The sequence below is a fragment of the Lissotriton helveticus genome, chromosome 3_1 (assembly GCF_964261635.1).
Source record: "Lissotriton helveticus chromosome 3_1, aLisHel1.1, whole genome shotgun sequence".
NCBI lineage: Eukaryota > Metazoa > Chordata > Amphibia > Caudata > Salamandridae > Lissotriton > Lissotriton helveticus.
The window spans coordinates 1,548,982,700-1,549,008,870 of record NC_136061.1 but is presented as its reverse complement, the minus strand read 5'-3'; the positions used below and the strand labels follow the sequence as shown (position 1 = coordinate 1,549,008,870).

The following is a 26,171-nucleotide window of genomic DNA, read 5'->3' as shown; positions in this document are numbered from 1 at the left end:
CTGTACTTGGGGGACTCCCCTTCGTGTGTGCCTTCTGTACGCGCTCGACGCTCTTCCCTGGCTGAGGTGCCCTGGATTCCTGTCAGTGGCGCACTATTCTTTCCCGGCGCTTTAGAAACGGAAATTCCTGTCAGCTGCTTTCGCGCCTGTAATTCCACGCATCCGCGCATGCCTGGCGACGCGTGACGTCACTGGAACGCAGCGCTGGGTGCCATTTTAAAAAAAAAATAAAAAAAACTCGCTCGTTTTTCTTCAAGTTGGTGTTCGAGCCTAGCCTAAGCTCCGCACTCGAGTGACTTTGTGAGATGTGCTAAAATAAGTAAAAGAAAGTGTCACAAACAACGGAGCAAGCACGTGTGTATGAAAAAAAAATAAGTGTCACACACAACTGTGTTTAGCCTGATCTCTTTGACTGAAAGTTCACTCATCACAAGGATAGTGTACAAAGTGACATTGGAATCCTCGCAGTGTGAATTCTGAGCCTATAATTAATCAACTGTCATGTGTGCTCTCAGTTCCTTGAATCTTTCGCAACCTCAGGCATTTCTACCTCTTAAAGGTGCACCATGCATGCCGTGGAAAGAGTGGAAAGAGTATTTTGTCAATTACATTGAGACAGTTGAGGATGATGACTTCACTGCTGTAAAGAAAAAAAAGGTACTTTTGTACTGTTTGGGTCCTGGTGGCCTTAAGACCTACAATAACATTGAGAAGAAGGTAAGAACAGGTGATGATGTTTATCAACATGCTCTAGATGATCTGGACGATCACTTCTCGCCTATTGTGTGTGTTGCTGTTGATAGATACAAGTTCTCGAGAAGGAAGCAAGGAAAAGATGAAAGCGTGGAGGATTATGTGGCTGCTCTGAATAACTTGGCCTTAACCTGCAGATTCGGAGCACTGCAGGAAGAGTTTGTGCGTGATCAAATAATAATGCATGCGAGCAATCCCAACATCCAAGATAAACTCTGGGTCAATGGCGAGGCTTCCTTGAAGGAGGTTGTTGCCCTTGTCAAGAAAGCTGAACTTACTGGCAGATGTGCCAAAGCAGTAATTGATGAACCAGCGGAAATAAAAGCTATTAGATCCTCCAATGCAAGTAAATACAAACAGAAAGGAAACAAAAAAGAAATGAGTCATGATCATTACAAGAGAAGTGAATCTATCAGATCGAAACATAGCAGTGATAGACGCATTAATACTAGAGACAATGATGTTCCTGATCTTAAATGCTATCGCTGTGGGTCCCCAACCCATCTTGCCGATTCTAAAAAGTGCCCAGCTCTACATCAAAAATGCTTGTCTTGCGGTATGACTGGACACATCGCTAAGGTTTGCAACAAAAAAATGTACAGACAAAGCAGACAGGTACGACAAATTCAAGAAGAGAGTGATTCGACCGAAGAGGACTCGGAGTATTCCGACTCCGACAACGTCAGTTATGTTTTCTCAATTGAATATGACGTGTTAGAAGTCACGCCCACAAAGAAGAAAAAACCCATGTGTGATGTCAGTTTGGGAGGGGTGACAGTCAATCTGATGGCAGACTCCGGGTCTCCCTTCACGATTATCAACGAAAACATATGGAAGCAATTCACGGATAAAATTGGCTCAAATCTAGAAAAACCCAAAGTTATTGCTAGAAGCTTCACGGGAAACAACATTGAATTCCTAGGAACACGTGATCTGGAATTTGAATTTAAAAATCGAAGAGCATTTTGCCGACTGTATGTTGCAAAAAAAGGCCCCTCTGTCCTTGGCTGGAGTGACCAAGCTGATCTTGGCATCATGCTCGACCCCAATAGTGATGATCCCGTCTTGTCCATAAACGATTCCTGCAAACTGTCTATGCAAAAAGACTTCCCCGAAGTGTTCTCAGGTAAAGTTGGTCTGCTCAACAGTTTCGAACACAAAATTGAACTCAAGGACTCAGCTGTTCCTTGCATCCACAAGGTTAGACATCTACCAGTATCTGTGAGAAGTGATGTCCAAACAGAACTAAACAGACTTGTCAAGGATGGCATCATAGAAGCAGTGGAATCGGCAGAGTGGGTTTCCCCCTTGGTTGTTGTCAAACGTCCCAACGGGAAAATCAGACTCTGCATCGATCTCAGGGACCTCAATAAGAACATTATTGTTGATCAATATCCCCTACCACGTATTTGTGAAATGTTTAGTGCCACTAATGATATGTGTGTATTTTCAATAATTGACTTAAAATCTGCATATCACCAAATTCCCCTGCATGCAGACAGTAAAAAATTCACTACCTTTATCTCACCCTTTGGTTGCTATCGGTTTACCAGGGTACCATTTGGCTTAGCCTCTGCCGCAGCACTTTTCCAAAGGGTCATGACATCCATTCTGGAAGGTGTTGATGGTATCAGGTTTTTCCAGGATGATATCCTGGTCATGGGCAGCAACCAATCGGAACATGACACACGCCTTAGACAAGTGTTTTGCAAACTGAAAATGCATGGTTTAACAGTAGAATTAGACAAATGTAAAATTTCACAGGACAAAGTGGTTTACCTTGGGCACACTATCAGCCGTGATGGGATCAAACCCAAACAAGGTTTGGTGGATGCCATCCTCAATGCCCCATGTCCTTCAAGCAAAGAGGATGTAAGAGCCTTTCTCGGCTTGACGGAGTATTACTCCAAATTCATAAGGAATTTCTCTGAAAAAACCTACAGCATAAGACAATTATTGAAAAACAAAACCAAATTTGTCTGGTCATCGGACTGTCAAGACACCTTCGTTACCATCAAAAAAAGAAATCAGCGAGGCTCCTTTCCTCAAAGGTTTTGACCCCAAAGCAGATATCTACCTCACCACAGATGCAAGCAACAAAGGTATTGGTGCTGTGCTAGCACAGAAGGACTCATCTAACCAAGAATGGGTTGTAGCCTTTGCCTCCAGGTCGCTCACCTCTGCGGAGGAAAAGTACTCTGTCATAGAGCGTGAAATGCTGGCTTGTTCGTGGGCGCTCAATTACTTCAGAGCTTATGTGTGGGGTTACAATATCCATCTCCGCACAGACCACAAACCGTTAATTAAGATACTGACAGCCTCAGGTCTACAAAACGCTTCACCAAGACTCAGCAAAATGTCAATCAAGTTGCTGGATTACAACTACTCGGCGGAATATTGGCCAGGAGTGAAAAACAAGATCGCGGATTTCCTGAGTAGACTACCACTGCCTCACATGGAAAGCATGATCGCTCAAGAAGACGAGGAGAAGGTTGCTCTGCTCTTCAACACGGACCTGGATGGAATATCAGCGGAAGAATGGGGTCAACACATGTCGCGCGACTCCACTCTGCAAATGGTATGCCAGTTCATCAACTCTGCATGGCCAGATAAGCGCAATCTACAGGACAATGTCAAGGTGTATTGGGAAACTAGGAATGAACTCAGTTTGGAAAACGGCGTGTTGTACAGAATGGGTAAAGCCATAGCCCCTGCCACGCTCAGAGACAAAATCCTAAGTTTGTGTCACGTTGGCCACCTTGGCATCACCAAAACCAAGCAGCGTGTCAGGGCAAGTTATTGGTGGCCGGGTATCGACAAGCAAATCGAGGTCCAGGTCAGAAACTGTATGGAATGCTGTGACTCAGACAAAACTCTCAAAACGTCAAAAGTCAGTCTCTCCCCGATTCAACCCCCGCAAATGGCATGGGAGAAATTAGGTTTGGACATAGTGGGGCCCATAGAAGGACACGATGGAGCAATCAAGTACATCTTGGTGGCAATAGATCACTTCTCCAAGTGGCCAGAAATTAAGATCGTAGAGGAAATTGACAGCTCCAAATGTATAGACTTCTTGGACAAGCTATTTCTCAGTGAAGGTTTACCAAAATCCATCCTCACCGATAATGGCCGGCAATTCTGTTCTGAAGCATTCAAGTCATTTCTTGCCAGAAACTGCATCACCCACCACACCACTTCAATTTATCACCCAGAAGGAAACGGCCTCACTGAACGCTTCAACCGTGTCTTGAAAGGACACATTCAACTATCCAGAAATGCAAACTTAAACTGGGAAGAGGAAATACACAAACTCATCTGGGCATTCAGGATTGCTCCTTGTGCAAGCACTCGCACAGCACCATTCATTCTCATGAGAAGCAGACAGCCCATGAGCGTTGATCTAGGATGGATGTCTGAATCAAAACAAATTGAATGGTCACCTGAAAACATAAGAAAAAACATCATCAAGGCACAGAAGTACTACAAAGAATGGTATGATTCTAAACACAGCGCAAAAGATCATTCATTCAAGGTTGGCGACCTTGTGAAAGTTCGTTTGGAGAAAAAAGTAAAGAAAGGAGAAAGCAGATTTACCGCCCCACTTCACATTGACGAACTGTTTAACAATGCGGCAAGACTCAGTGATGGGAAGGTCTGGCACATGAGCAGACTGGCGAACTATCATCCCAGTGACAAGGCCCAGGGTCATCAGCAGCATGTTACCGTTAACAATGATGTGTGGGTAGATGTCGATAGATCTTGTGTTGATGAGAATAATAGTTCCAGAAACAACAGCACACGCAACCTCCAACCTGACTCTGACTCTGATGATGGTCAATCGACAGATCGGTCTGCAGGTGTCCATCCCAGCACTTCGACTTGTAATCGGAGTTGTCAGGATGACCCTCATTCGGATTCTGAAGTGGTGTTTGATGGTCACAGACTCAGTAGTAGGTTCGGCAGATCTGACTTTGACTCTCATTCGGACACCGAATGTGCACCACACTTACCAGCGGCCTCTGGAAGGTTTGGTAGGACCATCCGAAGACCTAAACGTTTAGATGATTATGAGTGTGACTAACTACCCTACTGTTCATGCACTCTCCTGTAATTTTGCCACCGCATTCCGTGGCGCCGTTGCCAAAACTCTATAGAGAGGAAGATGTGTTGTATCTTACCCATGCCACCCCCCCCCTGCACCCCTGCGCATGGTACCTTCCTTTCCCCTGCGCGTGAACCTTCCCAGCTTCTCCCCTTCCCATTGGTTCCCCCACATTCCATTCCTTCCCCAGCTGATAACGTTTACCCCAACTGTCATTATTGATGTGCCGTTACCCACGCACCACCACCGTGTGGGGCTGTTATAATAAATACTACTTCTCACTACTTCAGCCTGCAGACTACTTTCTAACAGAGGGCGTTGTTACTCCCCAATTCACTGCCATCTAGTAAATGATCAGTCAGTACTAGTACGCCAAATAAATACTGGTTACAATGTTGCGAGTGTTTAATAATCATCATCGACACAGGCCTCAAGGACCTATTACCGATTACGCGGCCAATAAACAACCACGTCGTAACACCATCAAGTACTACTTAGGGCCTGATTACGAGTGGGTCGGTTTAAATCAGATCCATGGGTTGGAATTATGAGTTGATTGTTATTTAACCTCAACCTTCATTAAGTTTCAGCAGGTCAAACCTGCCTAAATGTAAGAGGGGAAAACCATCCAGTAATTACCATATCATGGTATTTTTGTATGTTAAACGCTAAAATCCACATGGTATTCCCCATCCACTCGACCCTGCCAATTTTCTCCGGGTCACGTGTGGTGTGCTGCTCTAGTATAGCTTTTTTTCTCTGAATTCTGAGACCTGTAGTTATTCCATTATTAAACTGGACTACGAGTTCCAGGGTTCAAAGAAAAATAACATGCGCTGTGTGCACATCATGTTGGACCTGGGAAACTCGGCAGCTAAGTCAACTCGTAACAGGTGCTATTTATCACACCTGATAAATAACGAACATGGTTTTGTGATAACTAGCGCCGTATATTGTAATCAAGCCCTTGGGCAGTGTTTATATACTGACAGGCACGTGCGGCCACCCCAACCAATGAGCACTTTGCAATTGTGTGCCTCGCGCCAGTATTGGCTGTAGTTTCTCCAATACTAGTGCCGCTTACAAATAAAGAGTTCCTCCACACACCGATCACATTTAATCATGGGATTGGCTGTCATGCGACCCGGAAGTACTGCATTTATACACAAATATTGCCCATGTAAAGATCAACAACGGGCTTGAGGTTGAAAGTAGTGGGTGAGCGAACCCCATTCGGTAGGCTTTAGAGGTGCAGTGTACCTGCTGCAGGTAACGGAGAAGGAGTTTACTTCTACTCCAGTTTAAGAAGCCAGACAGGAGCTGCATCTCTGTCTGTCTGCTTCCCTTCTCTACGAGGAAGCCCAGTCTTGCTTAACGGAATATTTATATGTCAATATTTCTTTGTTTACACAGTCTGCCTCCTTGCCACTCCCTGCCTCCGTGTTCTGACTCATCTGTCCATTATTCTGCTTTTGCTCGGTTGCTTCAAACGAGGAAGTGGAGCTCGTGACTGTGCGGTGCCACCGGGGTGTTGCACAATGTGCTAGGTTTGAACCTCTGCCCCTGGTGATGCTGGAAGCTAGACGGCGACACCCTGGAGCTCTCGCGCCTTCGCCTTCCCCAGCAGGCAGACCCCTCACGGCATGCGGGCCGTGGACATGTGGCTTCTGCTCTGGCTTCTGCCAGTGGCACCTCTGATGGCCGTGGAATTCCCGAATGCTCCTACCGTTAAAGTAATCTCCCAGCAAGATGCAGAGTTTGACAAAGTCTATTCGGATCACGTTAACGGCGAACTTCTGAACATCTACAGCTTTAACCACACCGTGATGCGGAACAAGGTAAGTGCAATAACAACACCTGTCTAGGTTTATCCCGAACCATACTCCTTCGCTTATTGATAGCTTTGAATGTGTGTTTATGTAGAGTGCTTCATACGATGCGGATGGTGATCACAAGCTTCTCAGCACTATGTTTTATTGCTACTCATAAGTACCGCAGATCCAGTTGATGATGATGCTTGTGAATTTTTAGCAGTTGAAAGAGAATTTCTCTCCAACGCAAAACAGTTGGTTAAGTGGTGATTTGCTGTGAGTAGTTTCTTTGTTGGTACTCTCAGGTACCAACAATTATATTTGGCGGTCAACACAAAATAAATACCACCACTGATATTTGTGGGCGCGAACGGGTCTTCTACGGGTACGGGAAATTAGACGTGCTTTTAAATGATAGATTGGCAGACAGTGAACATTGAAGTTGTGAGGTGATTGTGCAAAGCAGGGACTGTTAGTATTTGATTTTTGGAAGGAGCAGGCAAAGATGTATGGTTGGTATCTACTAGTTTACTTATCAGAGGTAGTTGGATGGAGAGACTGGATAGTGTTAGTTTGTACCAGAAACGTGGCTGTTGAATAACGCAGTTCTGGTTGGCGTTGGTGCGGGTGGAAGCGCTGGTGTCTGGATTGGTGCTGCTTAGTACTTCTGAGGAATGCAAAAGAGCGATGGATGGAATGCTTGGATTAATCTCTGCCACTGGTAATTTTTCAGGGCTTCATCCCAGTTTTTTTTTTATGCCCACTTCGCCAACTCAAGTTAAACCCAGCCATATGCGTTAGCCATTACCCATGGTCCTGCTGCAATCAGGACAGCCAGTCCTGTAAAAACCGGAACACAAGCAACCCAAGACCAATTTCTGTCTAATTAGGCCTTTTCAGCCTTGTGAAAGTTGGTTTCATTGGAACAGTGAACAAGGGACCTACATATGGGCATACCTGTTGCACTGAGAGCACTGCACAGAGTAATACAAAAAAAGTGATAGGTGGAATGCTTGACTTGATCTCTTCCACTGGTAATTAAACAGGCCGCATTACAGTCCATAATTTTTATACCCACCTTACCACCTCAGTTATGACCTAGCCATAATCAAATCATCCTGGCCTCAGGGCTGGCTCCAGGAATTTTTATTTGGATGAGGCATGGGTATATTCGGGTGGCCCACCGTGGGCCCAATTTGTCGCTTCCGGATGTAGTCTACAAGGCCTAGATTACATCATATCTACTTCCAGTCACCATGACACAAAGGATAGATTATGTGTGTATACAGAGCATGTAGAGAGTTACATGAAAGTAAGAGCATTGTGGTGCCGAAGCTCCAACCCTCAAATACCAGCAGGCCAGGCTTCAACACAAGTACTTTAATTCCAAGCATATTGTAATAGTAGTTCAAGATTAAGGAGGTCCCTATTACCCACAAAAGCCTTGACATCATTGCGCTAGAAAGGATGGCTATTTACTTGTAATTTATCCAAAACGTATTGCTCTGCACTATAGGAGCTTTATCATTTTTATTTTCTTGTCATGCTTTTGCGATGTTCTTTCATAGATGCATGTTTTTTTAAAAAGAGCAACACATTTGAAAGAACATTATGGAGTATTTTTGAAAACTGACAGCAGTTTTTATTTGTGACAATTGCAAAACTAGTAGTTGCAATCCTAGAGGTAACTTTCAGTTCTTTGAAAACTCCCTTACAAACTCAGCCATACATAAGTTTGCAGTGAGCTCCTTCTCATGTGTTAAAATAGTCAAGTTATGTTTCCAATCATGAAACACTGTGCTTTGGAAAGGTTTGAGAACACAGGATAGGGTTGAAAAGGAGCTCTCCCAGGCTGCAGTTGAAGAACCTGTAACTTGTGCATATACATACATTTCATGAAGTGGTGGGAAAGCTTTAGCATATTCAAGCAACAGTTCACAAATCTTGACAACTTCTGCATCATCTGTGACAGTTAGTTCTGCTGCAAGAGTAGCTTTGCTTACATTTAGGTCTAGAAGTGTTGCACACTTGTTCACATCAAGAAAATAAGGTGGTGAGGGAGCCAAGATAGAAGTGGCTTAGATGAGTTCAATGTTCTTGTGGGAGAATCTCGTTTCCATTTCAACTATTGCTCTGTTCAGAATGTTCAAGAGGGGCACCCTGAGCACTTGCTGTTGAGAAAAGAAACAGTCATCTGAAGATTGTCCAACTGTTTAAGGTACCACTGAATCTGCAAATTGGCGGTTGAGTCCTCCTCCTTTTTGGTCCACGATACAACACATGTGGTTTTGTCTGACACATCAGCAGAAGACCAGTGGTTGGTATAAAATATTGGATCTGTAAGCTTTGCTTTCAGGGCACTAAGTGTGGACTTTAGAACTTCCACTGCAAAAGACAGATTTGTTTGCTGGGTCTGAAACACAACATAAGCAGGCTTTAAAGCTAAAAGTAGATATTGTAAACATTTCCCAATAACATGAACATTTTCCCTTTGAATATGATATAATAATCCACAAGCTTCTGTCTTCAACTCAGATGTAGCATTGTCGTCATGATATATGTCTGATATAAGATCAGAAATTGGGTCCGTGTTTTCAACCACACATTTTGTTACCTCATAATGGTTAGTCCATCGAATTTCAAGAAGATGTTTGAGAGTCGGTCCATTATATCGTTGCCTCACATAATGACAATGAAAGAAATTGTTCAGCATATTACAAAGATCAAAGAATTGTTTTGCCCTTGGTTCGCTCTGGATGGCATGTATTGCAAAAAGATGAAGCTGATGATCGAGACAGTGTATCTAGGGAATTTATTCATTTAATCTTAATTGTATCACAGCCTGAACACCCCCATTGCATCCACTCATCACTGGTACTTCATCATAGCACTGACTTAAAATGTCTTTGGGTTTAAAATCATAGGCAGCCAAGTGGCTTAAAATCTGATCTGTATATTCATTATCAAGCGGCTTAAAATCTGATCTGTATATTCATTATCTAATTATTCCATCTGTAAAATACCAATTAAATGCTCCTCTGGTTTGGCTTTGCTCACAAAACGCACCATGAGGAAAATATTTTCAATATTGCATTTATCACAGGAGCAATCGCTTTGAATACAAAAACTCTTTGAATCACAACTTTTGTGCCGCTTTTTGACCTGTGAGAGAACCATGCCAGCTAAAGTGTCTATTACTTAGTTTTAGATACATTTGGAGGTGTATTTTGCATTTAATGGAATATAGCGTATAATTCCAGCTAGCTTTTTATCTTGTTTCAAAGTGTATTGGAAAAGCTTTAGAAATAATCCACTTGTTGAATCAAAAACTTCTTCTGTGTCACCATGCACCATGTGTTGTTCATTTACAACAAGCAATTGAATGACTTCTCCAATGCTTTTTAATTAATATTGATTATTTTCTATTACTTTTATATCTAATAAACTTCTTCTTGGATGCCTTTGCTAGAGCTAGTACAGGATATGTGTGTGTGTTTGACTGTCCGCTTGTTTAGCAAAATGCCAGCGCTCTTTTCCAGTTACAGAAACCAGTTACAGTAAAAAATGTATCAATATAATTTTTCCCATTAAAAATCACACAACATGGGAAACAAAAGCAAGCATCTAGAATAACAGAGTACTCTAGCCATACTCAAGTTTTGTACCAGTCTGAGCTGAATGCCCTCTCACGGATGCCAAACCTACATTTCTTTTTTGTCCTCATTCTGCCAACTCTCTTGTTTGGACTCTCTTTTCTCTCTATACAAAAATGTAGCGGCCCTCGGGCAAAGCGAGAGAGCTAGAGATGTCCCACAAAGATAGTGCTATTTCCACTTCCATCTCCCTTCACATGTGGGGACCCTCGGAAAGATGAGATATTGGAGAGGACAGGACCGACAGCATAATTGGCTTAATCATTGGACTCGCTTGTCTTCTGCCTCCACTCCATTAATGCAGACTAAATCTTAACTCTACTACTTGGGTCAAAAGCCATGTCTGATTCACTTGTGTAAATAATATTCTTTAAACAGTCAACAAAGGTTGGGGATTTTCTCATTTCCAGGCTTACATTTCTCCCGTCTCGCCAATACTATGACGTAGAATATACGTTTTGAGCTACGTACATTCAGCTGATATCCATGTGCAAGTCCCAAAAATATCAAACAGGGGTTTACATTAACAGGCTTCCTAAGTATTTACAAATCTACATTGTTGATAAGATTTGAGAAATGATTGGGATGGTTTATCCCTATTCAGATCAGTAGCACTGCTGTGAGACAACCTTGATGCTTTTCTTTGTCAACGAGGTCTTTATTCACAGCAGTACAATGATTTAGGTGAGCATACATTTATATTTCTATTTCACCTTTTATGGGGGATGCAGGTACAGGACTTGGATTATAATACAAGAGATTGCAGGTGGCTTCTAAAGAACCTCTCTGAATGGAGAATCTGTCCATGATACCCAAGCTAGTCTTAGAACCAACTGAAAAAAATATTTGACATTTCCAAAAATCTAAAATATTGATTTGTTAAAATTTTTCCTGAAATATCAGGTCCAAATACCACAGGTCAAACACTTAAAATGTTATTTTTTTAAAGTTACTGAAAATTCATGTGTCCGTACAATATTTAAAAAGTTAAAAATAATCCTCGAGTGTGTGATTGGTACTAAGCATCAGAAAACTCCTCAAAAGCAGTATAAAATTGCAGCTGTGGATAGCTTTGGATATACTGTATATACATTACAGACCATGTTCTTTCTCGTGAGGCAAACCTGGCATGAGTCTCAGATCGCATTTAAAATAACGTTAAATCCCCAAATAAGGGTGCACTGCAGCGTAGGCAATGAATTGAATATGTGTTACTTGGGACCCATTTTAACTCTCTCCCTCAATCCAAGGCATTCTGATTGAGTATTCTGTAGGCTTGTTGCACTGCATGCATCCCTGTACTGTTCATGGGGACTGAAGCAGTCTGAGGCATGTTTGTTCATTACCATCTCTGGCGGATTTTTTTTCCTAACAAAGAATCCATTTGTCTGGAGTCTTTTCCCGTCACCATAAAATATCCTGCCTTTTATCTGCATATGGTGTCTAAACTTATCCTGTTTGATGATAAGTGGGTAGAGTGGTAATAGTGGTGCATTGTGGTGTGGCCTACTTGTGGATTGTTTCAGTATTGTGCATGAGTGATCAGAGTGATGCTCTTATATTTTATTAGGCCATTGCAAGTAGACATTAAATAGAAGGGAGAAGAGCAAGATATAGAATACATGCAAGTTACATACATTTATTATTGTGAGTGATTGAGAAGGCTACCTTTGGATCCACCAAGCTACAACAGATGAGTGATACACCACATACTCGAGAACGGCAGTCATGCTATGGCTCCATATAATCCCCCAGATTGACAGATGAACATGCAACAGGCCTGAAGTGTATGGCAAATATTCTTGAGTCCAACCAGCAGTGATGGCGAGCGATCCAATGGAGTGCTCCAGTTACAGGCAACCAGAGTAGATCTGCCTAGGGAAAATATTGCACAAATCTGGACATACAGGCAGGTAGCTAGATGGCTCTGGGTCCTCTACGGGTAAATGATGAGCAGGCCAAAGAATGGAAAGGTCCAAGGGGTTATAGGTAGCCACCATATATGTACTATTGCAAAAAACACAGTTGATGGACAGAATGTAGAACAATGTCATACATTCACCCCAGTACAAGGATCTGGGCCTAAATCCATCGTTTTTTTGCACTCCACACCACCCTGGGTTAGACACTGGCTATATGCAAATCAGCTCTGACCCTGTGCCTCATGGGAACAGTCCAGTCCGAACTACCAAGCCATGTCTTTCCCAGACCGGAATCAAGCATCCAAGGACCGGTTTCTGGCTATCAGCCTTCATCAGCCTGGATAGCTTGACTCCAGTGGTGTGGAGAGCCTGGGACTCGCGTCTGAGCATACCCAGCCCACTCGGGGTGAAAATTGCAAAAAACACAGTTGATGGACAGAATGTAGAACAATGTCATACATTCACCCCAGTACAAGGATCTGGGCCTAAATCCATCGTTTTTTTGCACTCCACACCATCCTGGGTTAGACACTGGCTATATGCAAATCAGCTCTGACCCTGTGCCTCATGGGAACAGTCCAGTCCGAACTACCAAGCCATGTCTTTCCCAGACCGGAATCAAGCATCCAAGGACCGGTTTCTGGCTATCAGCCTTCATCAGCCTGGATAGCTTGACTCCAGTGGTGTGGAGAGCCTGGGACTCACGTCTGAGCATACCCAGCCCACTCGGGGTGAAAATTGCAAAAAACACAGTTGATGGACAGAATGTAGAACAATGTCATACATTCACCCCAGTACAAGGATCTGGGCCTAAATCCATCGTTTTTTTGCACTCCACACCACCCTGGGTTAGACACTGGCTATATGCAAATCAGCTCTGACCCTGTGCCTCATGGGAACAGTCCAGTCCGAACTACCAAGCCATGTCTTTCCCAGACCGGAATCAAGCATCCAAGGACCGGTTTCTGGCTATCAGCTTTCATCAGCCTGGATAGCTTGACTCCAGTGGTGTGGAGAGCCTGGGACTCACGTCTGAGCATACCCAGCCCACTCGGGGTGAAAATTGCAAAAAAAACAGTTGATGGACAGAATGTAGAACAATTGTCAAGCTATCCAGGCAAAAAAACGATGGATTTAGGCCCAGATCCTTGTACTGGGGTGAATGTATGACATTGTTCTACATTCTGTCCATCAACTGTGTTTTTTACCATATATGTACTATGCATCCACCCAGGAGCGAGAGAGGGGTATCTTAATTCTTGCACCAGATACAGGTTACAATTGTAAATTTAAGGCATTTGTACAAAGAACAATGTCATTCAGTAATGCAATGCCTCCAGGCAGTGACATCATGTACCACCCCACACCGCTTTCACAGCTTAAGTAGGGGTGTTGTTGACACATAATTATGAGCCTGTTCAGTCTGCTGCTCTGCAGACAAAAGTTCTTAAAAAACAAAGTAAGGGAAATCTATCCCTGAGGCCAGTGATGTAAAACCAATCACAGTAAAGGAGGCCCAAAAGGTGAAATGATGTGTGAGCGGAAGAAGAGTGTGCAGGGGCGTAGCTTCCATTGTTGCAGCATGTACAGTGGCACCATGGCCTGAGGGGCTCACTGAACCCTGTTTAATTTTGTATTTTATAATTCAAGTAGCAGCTGAGGGGGGCTCATTTCCTTCCTGCACTAGGGCCCATGGTACACTGGCTACGCTACTGGCCATGTGAGTGGGAGCGAGAGAGCAGGCTGGGGGGAAGAATTAAATGAAGGAAGGACATATGAAAAGAAGAAACTGAGAAAGACGGAAGGGGCAACAAAATTAACATATGGATGCCGGGTTGAAGGGACTGATGGATAAAATGTAATACAACATTTGCGTGGTTGTGTGAAAGAAAGAATGGTTCGAATCATGAAAGGTTGAGTGAATGGATGGGTGAATGAATGGAAGTCTGGATGGATATGTGATATGATAAAGGAGGGTGAAATGAGGGATGAAAACGATTGGATGTATGGATAGGAAAAGCATGAATGGATGGCTGGAAGAGTGTAATGTTGAAAGTGTGGATACACAGAATGGTAAAGGAGAAATGGAAGCAATGGTGAAAGGATGGAAGCATAACAAGATAGATGACTGGATGCATGAAATGCTTAAAGGATGCAGAGATAGATGGACAGGTGTAATGAAGGGAACCCTTATAGGGTGGTTAGGGGAAAGAGGTTACTCCCTTGCTGCTAAGCATAAGCGCACCCCCTCTGTGTGTCATGCCAAATCCATTTTGTTGGAACAAAGCCAATTTCGTTACTCTCACATAGATTTTCAAAGGGGTCAAGAGTTAAAAAAAAAAATGGAACCAGTATATGGGTACTGATGCCAAGCAAAGATAGCTAGTTATGGCACTACATACACGCAGGCCAGCAAAGTAGCGGAGGTACAGCTATAAGTGGAACAAAACAGTATTTGGCACCCTGACACATTCTTTGGCACCCTGATACATTTCCTTTGAACATTGTAGCAACAATAGTTAATATGCTATGGGGACCCTCTTAGTTAGACAGCCTCCTTCACAGAGTACCTAGCCCGGATGAAGCGCAAATATTGTATTCTTCCCCAGGAAACTAAATTGTCAGGCCTGTATGGTCAGCTGGACTCTTGAGCAGTGATCAGCCTTTCATCTGAATAAAACTACTGCACCTCATGCCTGCTCATCCAATGAAAAAACAACAGTTGATGGACAGAATGCAGAACAATGTCATACATTCACCCCAGTATAGAGATCTGGGCCTAAATCCATCGTTTATTTGCTCACCACACCACCCCAGTTCAGACATAGCCATATGCAAATCAGCCTTGACCCTGTGCCTCATGGGAACAGTCCAGCCCGAACTGCCAAGCCATGTCTTCCCTGGACCGGAATCAAGAATTCTAGGACCGGTTTCTGGCTATCAGCCGTCTTCAGCCAGTATAGTTTGACTCCAGTGGCGTGGAGAGCACGGGACTCACGTCTGAGCATACCCATCCCACTCGTGGTGACAAATGCAAAAACAACAGTTGATGGATAGAATGCAGAACAATGTCATACATTCACCCCAGTACAGAGATCTGGGCCTAAATCGATCGTTTTTTGCTCACCACACCACCCCAGTTCAGACATGGCCATATGCAAATCAGCCATGACCCTGTGCCTCCAATAAGGCATGCACTGCCACTGTTTGATCAGTACAACGCATGCCGCTTCCTACGGTATATAACGGTGCACATCACGCACAGACTAAAATACATAATCATTGTTAGACCTGTCTGGCCTTTTGCGTAGTCCCTCCAATTTATTATTTATTTTGTCCCCTTTTTGCCCCTCATGCCCTTATTAATTTTTGTGTCCACTAGATTTTTCAAGGTGTTGGTCTAGGGGAATAGGTGTTCTTTCCCCCCTTCATAGTTTTCCCCTCAGGCCTAGAGGCCTTTCCTGACAGGAATTTCTTTGGAGTCACAAAATGGTGGCTACCAACTGTCATAACTGACATACCTGGAACATGTCCCATAGGATAGAGTAGGGCATTCCAGAACCTTCTGGTCCCTTCTGGACCTCTGAGGGTCAGCCTATAAAAGGCGGAATGCTGGTCAGCCATTTTGTCTTACTAGAGAGAGTCAGCTGAAGGACAGGCTGTAGCTGAAGGTGGGGGTAGGATAGTCAAAGGGTTGACCTATTGATTCACCACCCGTCCTCCCTTGGGTTATTTGTCCTGTCCCTGTTGCTTTGGATGACTGGAGACCCTGGGCGCCTGACCAACCCCTAGACTGGAAATACAGGGGTGAGAGAAGGAGAAGGAGACTGCAGCGCTGCATAGCGCAGTCCTCTGCCCAGTAGAAGGAACTTTGGAGAGATTAAGGCCAAGTGTTGCTCAGAAGAAGAGGGGTTAATCTTTGTGCCCCCCTCCCGTTCAGCTTCTCAACTGGACTCTGCCCGTGGCTGTCGTGAATTCCCTAGGTGGTAAATCCCCACAGAGTTCCTCTCCCTACCTGTCGTGGCCGATTTCTGGCTGAGAACAGACTGGGCCGGTCGGGGACCAGTGCGCGGTGTGCAGCGCAGGTTCAGAAGCCGTGACCGCTGGTCCTTAGGTGAGGGAAGAAGCGAAGCAAGGGAATTGCTCCACCGCGAGGAGTGGCATTGGTGATCACCATCGTTTCCGGAGAGGGCGGCGTGACAAGGAAGGTACCGGCAGAGGAGCGCGGGCTCCAGCAGGGAGACACTTCCCCACCGCGCATGCCCAGTTGAGCTGCCCGGTTCTGGGAGGCGGAGCCGGCCACTGAGGAGAAGCGGAAGCGGCGCTCGTTAGCGTCCGTCAACCTTGCCAGCGCCAGCCCTGAGGTAGTGTGGCCAGTAACGGGGAAAAACCAACGGCGATTCCGGAGTGACTGCGAGACATTTCCCGGCCCTCCTCGCGCCTGCCCTGAGATCAGCTGGCTGGGCGGGTGGAACTAGCTTCAGCAGCTGCTGATTGGGACCTCGGCAGGACCGCCTGAGTGCAGACCTTATGGCACAGTAAGGAGAGTGTGGGAAGAAAGGGGGAGACTGAGCCCCGAGGTCTAATTGCTCTGTGAAACAGAGGAGTGGGGTTCTGAAAGAGGAAAGTTCGTGCTAGTACATAACAAAGAGTTCAGATTCACTAATCGTTTTCCCTCCTCTGTGTCCTAGAAGACAGGGGGGGTAACTTGATGATATAAATCATATTGCTTACAGGTCTGGGGAAAGACAGCTACTAAACCAGAGTCTGGGGGTAGTGCGACTGCCAAAGTTGGATTATAGGTTCCTCATTTAGGCTGCTGGTGTATATGTAAAACTCTGGTACATCTGGAATCACACATTGGTTGTGTAACTTTTTAGGTAGATTGAACTGCTGAGGAGGTAGAAGTATAGAGCATTGCGCAGGAGTTCAGTCTAACCAATTTTTGAAGTCTAATGTAATGTACTATTGATGCTGAGTAATGATTGTAATTTAGCAACTTCAAAAGTAATACTATTCTCATGATTAAATTGTAATGTACTGAGCTGTGATTCCAAAAGTCAAGAGAGCAAATCTTATTTTTTTTATAAACAAGCTCGTATTTTTCCATAATTCATGGTGTAGTGTCGTTCTTTTTGAGTGGAATTTTATTGAATTATTGTTGGGTGGTTTGCAACCTTCACACATGTGCCTTTGTTGAAATTGCCTTACCCTAGGCCAGGCTACCCTAGGTGACCTGTCATCCCAGGTTCCAACAAGTTGGTGTCTAGCGGTGGGATCTTGAATGTGGTTGCAACTACTCTGTAGTAATTTAGTAAAATCCACCAGCCTACACCTGGAGTTTTCTCCGAGCGGCCTTCCTAATTTGTGCTTTTGTTTTTCCAAATTTGTTCCTGGTGGTGGGTGGAGGTAGCTTCAGGTTGCCCTTGCAACTCAAATTTCCTTGTGTGTATAACTTGGTATTGCCTATTGTAAAATGGAATTTGCACTAGAAAACCTAGATACCTATTCTGTGGCTCAGCTGAAAGATTTCTGCCAGAAAATGGGGGTATTTTTTAAGCATGGTGCCAAGAAGGGGGAACTCCAGACCAGTCTCAGGGCTTGGGTGGAGGCACACAAAGAAGGGAAGGAGGAGGATGAAGGGGCAGACCGGGACACAGTTGTGGAGATAGAGGGATTATTCCACCCTGAGGGGGAAAACCTACTCCCAGGACCAATGTCCTACTCCAGCAAGGGCAGTAGCGCCTCTGGGGGAAGCTTAACTGAAGCCGAGCTTACTGACCGGAGGGAAAAAAGGCAATTGAGATGGGAGTTGGCTAAGCTGGAGCAGGAGAAAGAGGAGCGGAGGATGGCTCACAAGTTCAGGTTGAAAGAGTTGGAACTCCAGGCCCTGCAACGGGGGCCCTCTCCTGTAATAAATGGTGGCAGCGAATCCAAAGAGACAGCCAGGGAGTCCAGACCCTATTTGCCAAAAGACCTTATTGCTAGCTTTAGTCAGGGAGATGACATAGCCAAATGGTTGGCTGCCTATGAGGTCTCCTTAAGAGCCCATGGGGTGCAGGAGAAGCACTGGGGGGGTGGTTTGTATAAGTACATGCCTCCTACTGGTCGGGACACCTTGCTGGCCCTGGAACCAGGGGAGCAAACCAACTACCCCACCATGAAGCTAGCATTAGTAAGGAAGTTTGGGCTTACCCCAGAAAGGTATCGCCAGAAGTTCAGGGGGAGCCACAAGTTAAGCACCCAGAACTGGGTGGACTTCCTTGATTATGCAAGAAAGGCATTGGAGGGCTGGGTCAAGGGCAGCGAGGTGAAGGATTATGAGGGGTTGTATGATCTATTTTTGAAAGAGCACCTCCTTGAGAAATGTTTTCCCGAGCTGCGCCAACACCTGGTGGACAGCAAGCTGACCAATCCCCGGAAGCTTGCAGAGGAGGCGGACATCTGGGCAAGTACCCGGGTGTCCTCAAAGGGGACTGGAGGGGATTCCCAAAAGGCTGGACAGGGCGCCCCCCAGAAGAAGGAGGGGGGAGATAAAAAGAGGGAGTTCACTAAAGGTCCCCAAAACAATTTCCAAGGGAAGGGAACAGGTTTCACCCCTAGGGCAAACCCGCCCAGAAACCCTAATCCTGGCCAAAGCCAGCAGCCAAGGGTTCTCCACTGCTTTGAGTGTGGTGGTGTTGGACATTATAAGGGAGATGTCAGATGCCCAAAGAGACCACCCCCTCCCACCGGAGGAAAACCACCGGGAGTAGCTAGTGTAGCGCTCGGGGAGGAGTTGCCCTTAGATAAGGGGGGTGAGTGGGCGGGTGTCACCTTAGTGTCCCTGGGAGAACGGGAGATGGTTCCTAAGATCCAGGTGCCCCCAAATACTACAAAGTATGGGCAATGGGTCACCATCAATGGCCAGAGAGGGGAGGCTCTGAGAGATACAGGAGCCAGTATGACTATGGTGAGAAGTCAACTGGTGTCTCCAGAGCAGGTGGTTCCCCATGTACTCCACCCCGCCGCGATGGCTGACGGCAGAATGGGCCACTATCCAGTGGCTGAGGTTCCCTTTGAGTGGGAAGGGGTTGCAGGTTCACTTCGAGTTGCCGTAAGCCCTGCCGTGCCAGTTGATTGTCTGCTGGGGAATGACATGGAGCACAACACTTGGAGAGAGGTGGAATACCGGGCGCACTCTGCGATGCTGGGTACACCTGACTGGGCCTGTGTGAGCACACGGTCTGCGGCTGCCCGGAGAGGGAGTTCGCCTGGGTTGGAGCCTGGAACAATGGCCCAACCCGCTGCCAAAAAGGGACAGATCCGAAGACAGGAAGAACCTGCTTCGGCTTCCGCACCCCATGTGACGGATCGGCCACCTGCAGTGGTGGACCAGGAGTCTGTGGAGGGGGAAGTAGACTCTCTGGAGGATTTACCCATCCCTGCTGAGTGGCATGTGGAGGGAGGACCTACCAGAGAGGAATTCTGTAAGGGGCAGAGGGAGTGCCCTACCCTTGAGGGACTGAGGCGTCAGGCTGAAGCCCAGGCAGCAGGTGATGTTACGGGATACTACCATATTTACTGGGAGGATGGACTCCTCTACAGTGAACCCAAGGTACCCTTACCTGGCTCATCAAGGGCCTTGGTAGTCCCGCAACAATACCGAGCCTTTCTGCTGGAATTGGCTCATGCTATACCCTTGGCAGGACACTTAGGTCAGGACAAGACCTTTGCTCGGCTTGTCCTCCACTTTTACTGGCCTCAAATGAAAGTGGCGTCCAACACTTACTGTCGGACATGTGGATCCTGCCAGGCCAGTGGGAAAACAGGGGTGAAGCTGAAGGCTCCCCTGGAACCACGTCTAGTCGTTAGCACCCCCTTTGAAAGGGTGGGCATCGACATTGTAGGGCCATTGGATCCACCAACAACAGCTGGTCACCGGTTTATCCTGGTTCTGGTGGATCATGCCACACGGTATCCAGAGGCCATGGTTCTGAGGACTGTCACTGCACCTGTAGTGGCTAGGGCCCTGATGGGGATCTTTACCCGAGTGGGATTCCCCAAGGAAGTTGTGTCCGACAGGGGGACCAACTTTATGTCAGCTTACATGCGGGCGATGTGGAAGGAGTGTGGAGTGACTTACCGGTTCACCACTCCTTATCACCCCCAGTCCAATGGACTGGTAGAGAGGTTCAATAAGACCCTGAAGGGCATGATAAGAAGTCTGCCTGAGAGCCTACGGAGGAAATGGGACGTCCTCCTGCCCTGTTTGCTGTTCTCCTACCGAGAAGTGCCGCAGAAGGGAGTGGGCTTCAGCCCTTTTGAACTGTTGTACGGGCACCCTGTGCGTGGACCTCTTAGCCTGGTGAAGGATGGATGGGAAAAGTCTCCCAGAAAGCCTCCTCAGGATGTGGTGAGCTACATGCTGGCCTTCCGGAGCCAAATGGCAAAGTTGTGGAAGCAAGCTTCTGACAACTTGGAGGCCAGCCAGGCAGTAATGAAGGAATGGTACGACCACAATGCTCACCCGTTGGAGTTGGAGCCTGGCCAGAAAGTGTGGGTGATGGAACCTGGAGAGCTAAGTGCCCTTCAGGATCGTTGGACAGGCCCATTTGAGGTGTTGGAAAAGAAGGGTAAGGCCACTTACTTGGTGGATCTTAAGACCCCTCGACAGCCCCTACGGGTGCTGCATGCCAATCGCCTCAAACCCCACCATGAGAGGCCAGAGGTCATCCTGATGATGGTGACTGATGGTGCCGAGGAAGCAGAAAGCGAGCCTCTCCCTGACCTCTTCTCGTCTCAAGAGAAGGATGGGTCGGTGGAGGGAGTGATTCTCTCCCCATCCCTAACTCCTGAGCAGCGAGAGGATTGCCGCCAGGTATTGGAGCAGTACTCTTCGTTGTTCTCCCTTGTCCCGGGAAGAACCCACCTGTGCACCCATGATGTGGACACAGGAGACAGCCCACCAGTGAAATCAAAGACCTACCGGCTGTCAGACAAGATGAAGGCTAGCATCCATGGAGAGGTTGCCAAGATGCTAGAGCTAGGAGTGATAGAACCTTCCAACAGCCCTTGGTCCAGTCCGGTGGTGCTAGTGCCAAAAGCCGCTCCACCGGGCACCACGCCAGAACTGAGGTTCTGTGTGGATTACCGGGGACTGAACTCAGTTACAAAGACTGATGCTCATCCGATCCCTAGGGCGGATGAATTAATTGACCGGCTAGGAGCTGCCCAATATCTAAGTACCTTTGACCTCACTTCAGGGTACTGGCAGATCTCCTTGACAGATGGAGCAAAGGAAAGGTCAGCCTTCTCCATGCCCGAGGGACACTTCCAATTTTGCGTGATGCCCTTTGGGCTCAAAAATGCCCCTGCCACATTTCAGCGGCTGGTGAACCAGGTCCTCTCTGGGATGGAGAGTTTCTCTGCTGCTTACCTGGATGACATCGCTGTCTTCAGTAGCAGTTGGGAGGACCATTTGCAACATTTGCAAACAGTTCTCCAGGCCCTGAAACAAGCTGGATTGACCATCAAAGCCAGCAAATGCCAGATTGGGCAGGGGTCGGTTGTGTACCTTGGACACTTGGTGGGTAGGGGGTCAGTGCAGCCCCTGCAGGCAAAGATTGAGGCAATCATGGCCTGGAAACCCCCCAAGACCCAGACTGAGGTCCGAGCTTTCCTGGGCCTCACAGGCTACTACCGTCGCTTTGTGAAGGGATATGGCACTATTGTAGCACCCCTCACAGAGCTCACCTCAAAGAAACAACCTCGACGGGTAGTTTGGACGAAAGCTTGTCAGCAAGCTTTTGAGAAACTGAAGCAGGCAATGTGTGCAGCACCGGTCCTGAGGGCCCCAGACTTTTCCAAGGAGTTCATTGTCCAGACAGATGCATCAGAACATGGCATTGGGGAAGTGTTATCGCAACTAAATGAAGAGGGCCTGGATCAGCCTGTGGTCTTCTTATCCAGGAGACTGCTTCCCCGGGAACAGAAGTGGAGTGCAATTGAGAGGGAAGCTTTTGCGGTGGTGTGGGCTCTGAAGAAGCTGCGGCCATACCTGTTTGGCTCGCACTTCCTGGTTCAGACTGACCACCGACCCCTTCGTTGGCTAATGCAGATGAAGGGGGAGAATCCCAAGCTGTTGAGGTGGTCCATCTCCCTACAGGGAATGGACGTCCGGGTGGAACATCGGCCCGGAGTGGACCACGCCAATGCCGACGGTCTCTCCAGGTATTTCCGCCTTAGTGATGAGGACTCCCAAGGGGTTGGGTAGTTCTCCCCACTTTCAGCTGGGGGGGACGTGTGTTAGACCTGTCTGGCCTTTTGCGTAGTCCCTCCAATTTATTATTTATTTTGTCCCCTTTTTGCCCCTCATGCCCTTATTAATTTTTGTGTCCACTAGATTTTTCAAGGTGTTGGTCTAGGGGATAGGTGTTCTTTCCCCCCTTCATAGTTTTCCCCTCAGGCCTAGAGGCCTTTCCTGACAGGAATTTCTTTGGAGTCACAAAATGGTGGCTACCAACTGTCATAACTGACATACCTGGAACATGTCCCATAGGATAGAGTAGGGCATTCCAGAACCTTCTGGACCCTTCTGGACCTCTGAGGGTCAGCCTATAAAAGGCGGAATGCTGGTCAGCCATTTTGTCTTACTAGAGAGAGTCAGCTGGAGGACAGGCTGTAGCTGAAGGTGGGGGTAGGATAGTCAAAGGGTTGACCTATTGATTCACCACCCGTCCTCCCTTGGGTTATTTGTCCTGTCCCTGTTGCTTTGGATGACTGGAGACCCTGGGCGCCTGACCAACCCCTAGACTGGAAATACAGGGGTGAGAGAAGGAGAAGGAGACTGCAGCGCTGCATAGCGCAGTCCTCTGCCCAGTAGAAGGAACTTTGGAGAGATTAAGGCCAAGTGTTGCTCAGAAGAAGAGGGGTTAATCTTTGTGCCCCCCTCCCGTTCAGCTTCTCAACTGGACTCTGCCCGTGGCTGTCGTGAATTCCCTAGGTGGTAAATCCCCACAGAGTTCCTCTCCCTACCTGTCGTGGCCGATTTCTGGCTGAGAACAGACTGGGCCGGTCGGGGACCAGTGCGCGGTGTGCAGCGCAGGTTCAGAAGCCGTGACCGCTGGTCCTTAGGTGAGGGAAGAAGCGAAGCAAGGGAATTGCTCCACCGCGAGGAGTGGCATTGGTGATCACCATCGTTTCCGGAGAGGGCGGCGTGACAAGGAAGGTACCGGCAGAGGAGCGCGGGCTCCAACAGGGAGACACTTCCCCACCGCGCATGCCCAGTTGAGCTGCCCGGTTCTGGGAGGCGGAGCCGGCCACTGAGGAGAAGCGGAAGCGGCGCTCGTTAGCGTCCGTCAACCTTGTCAGCGCCAGCCCTGAGGTAGTGTGGCCAGTAACGGGGAAAAACCAACGGCGATTCCGGAGTGACTGCGAGACATTTCCCGGCCCTCCTCGCGCCTGCCCTGAGATCAGCTGGCTGGGCGGGTGGAACTAGCTTCAGCAGCTGCTGATTGGGACCTCGGCAGGACCGCCTGAGTGCAGACCTTATGGCACAGTAAGGAGAGTGTGGGAAGAAAGGGGGAGACTGAGCCCCGAGGTCTAATTGCTCTGTGAAACAGAGGAGTGGGGTTCTGAAAGAGGAAAGTTTGTGCTAGTACATAACAAAGAGTTCAGATTCACTAATCGTTTTCCCTCCTCTGTGTCCTAGAAGACAGGGGGGGTAACTTGATGATATAAATCATATTGCTTACAGGTCTGGGGAAAGACAGCTACTAAACCAGAGTCTGGGGGTAGTGCGACTGCCAAAGTTGGATTATAGGTTCCTCATTTAGGCTGCTGGTGTATATGTAAAACTCTGGTACATCTGGAATCCCACATTGGTTGTGTAACTTTTTAGGTAGATTGAACTGCTGAGGAGGTAGAAGTATAGAGCATTGCGCAGGAGTTCAGTCTAACCAATTTTTGAAGTCTAATGTAATGTACTATTGATGCTGAGTAATGATGTAATTTAGCAACTTCAAAAGTAATACTATTCTCATGATTAAATTGTAATGTACTGAGCTGTGATTCCAAAAGTCAAGAGAGCAAATCTTATTTTTTTTATAAACAAGCTCGTATTTTTCCATAATTCATGGTGTAGTGTCGTTCTTTTTGAGTGGAATTTTATTGAATTATTGTTGGGTGGTTTGCAACCTTCACACATGTGCCTTTGTTGAAATTGCCTTACCCTAGGCCAGGCTACCCTAGGTGACCTGTCATCCCAGGTTCCAACAATCATCATATTTACACATGCCATTTATCTCTTTGGGCATTTCCCCAAGAAGGGGTATGGAAGGGTCTACGGACAATAAAGGCCTGAATCAGAATGCTCAAGGATATCTCGAGTAGAGCTGGATAGAAGTGGGCAAGCAAATGAAGATTTGAGCCAGATATCGGGCTCTGGTTCAGCTCAAGATCCTCTTGGTCCCTACAGCCCAAAAAAAGCCGAGCTTTCATTTGGCTTCTGCCTGCTGCCCAGGCTGTAACGTCATACGTCCAGAATGAAAGACAAAGCATTAATCTTTCATGCAAACCAGGAGAATGAGATACCCATTTAGTAGCTGAATTGCACAATGGGGAAACTGGAAAACCTATGATCAATCTTGGCTTCTCTACTTTACCAAATTATGTGATCCTAGCCCAATTTTTATTTCCTGAGCCTCTTTTTTCATTATTACATAAGACAGCACCTTAAAATACATATGTTTAAGATGTGCACAGTACAAAAACCTTTTATGTTTGATTTGGTATACTATAATGGTGCTTCATCTGCACTAAGAATCTAAGCCACAAGTAGTGCGCACGTCAAGTGACTTGCATTTTAGGTCACTAAAAGCTTTGTGCGGCAGGCATGAATGTTTCTGTTGAGATTAAAAGGGATAGTTTTTACAAGAAATGCCTCTCAATGCAGAGATATAATCTGATTTACTATGCTCAATTACTCTTGTATGTTAAAAATTAGCACTTTTTCAATGTTTAAGAGGTTTTATCTTGGTTTTACATGAGGTATGTTGTACAAGTTACAATGCAACATTTTTGCTCGATGCCAGACTCTTTGAACCAAGCTAAACATTTGGCTCAGCTGTTTCGGCTCTTACTTTTAATTTGTTGTCTCATCCACCTCTTGAGCTGGGCCCATGTGTCTCTTGGCTCTTCCGGTTAGATTGTTTGGTCACCAACTTCTAGAGTCTGGTCCATGTGTGCAGCCAGGGCTTCCTCGGGCCCTCCTTTGCTTCTCCTGAGCTTTACAAGGCTCAGTAAAATTAACTCTCTTCCAAGTCTCTTTGTAAATGTTAACAGTCTCAAAAAGTGTTATTTTTCTCCATGTAATGTCCTGTTGATGGTAAGAGGAGACTGGTTGGGCTCCCTCTGTGCTAGCATTGAGAGAGAATCCCTCTTCATTACTACCTTCACCTGACCCCGGACTCTGCAGCGCACTCCCTTCACGCCTGATTATCCACTTATCTCTCCAGTGCACCTTATCTCACAGCTGAAGCTGACCTAGGTCCCCAGCCCCTTATCAGCCACCATCTGCCTCCATTTTCATTAATCCCAATAAAAAAATATTAATAAAATCATCTTCAAACTTAAAACACTGAATAGAACAATAAATATAATTAGTACGCACTTTAACATTTGTTAATCTGTTGCCCTAATGACCCTACTACTAATTAAACAAGGAAAAACAGAAAGGACATGGTAACAACGAAAAAAAACTGTTTTAAATGAAGCGTACATAATTATGTTTCTTGCTGGGCAATTGCAGAATCTGAAAACATGAACAAATGGCCATGCGCGCCGCAATGTTCTCGTGCTTGGAACGTTAATGTCAAACTCTGCTTTACAGGAGTATCTGATAAATTAGCTGCTGCAGGGGTCAAGAAAGGTGTAGCTGTAGCAGGATACA

The 26,171-nt window shown here is 46.4% G+C and overlaps 1 protein-coding gene across 4 annotated transcripts in view; it reads left to right on the top strand.

Moving 5' to 3' along the window:
- The first annotated feature begins 6,010 nt into the window (after positions 1-6,010).
- SIDT2 (SID1 transmembrane family member 2) overlaps positions 6,011-26,171 on the top strand; it is a 224,939-nt gene continuing 204,778 nt past the window's right edge. For 2 of the 4 annotated variants that reach the window (XM_078682294.1, XM_078682293.1), the window contains exon 1: positions 6,011-6,693. In XM_078682294.1, the coding sequence (XP_078538420.1) occupies positions 6,499-6,693 (195 nt within the window). In that variant the 5' untranslated portion in view covers positions 6,011-6,498. The remainder of the gene's footprint in view (positions 6,694-26,171) is intronic. The other 2 variants (XM_078682297.1, XM_078682295.1) reach the window with 1 other exon arrangement.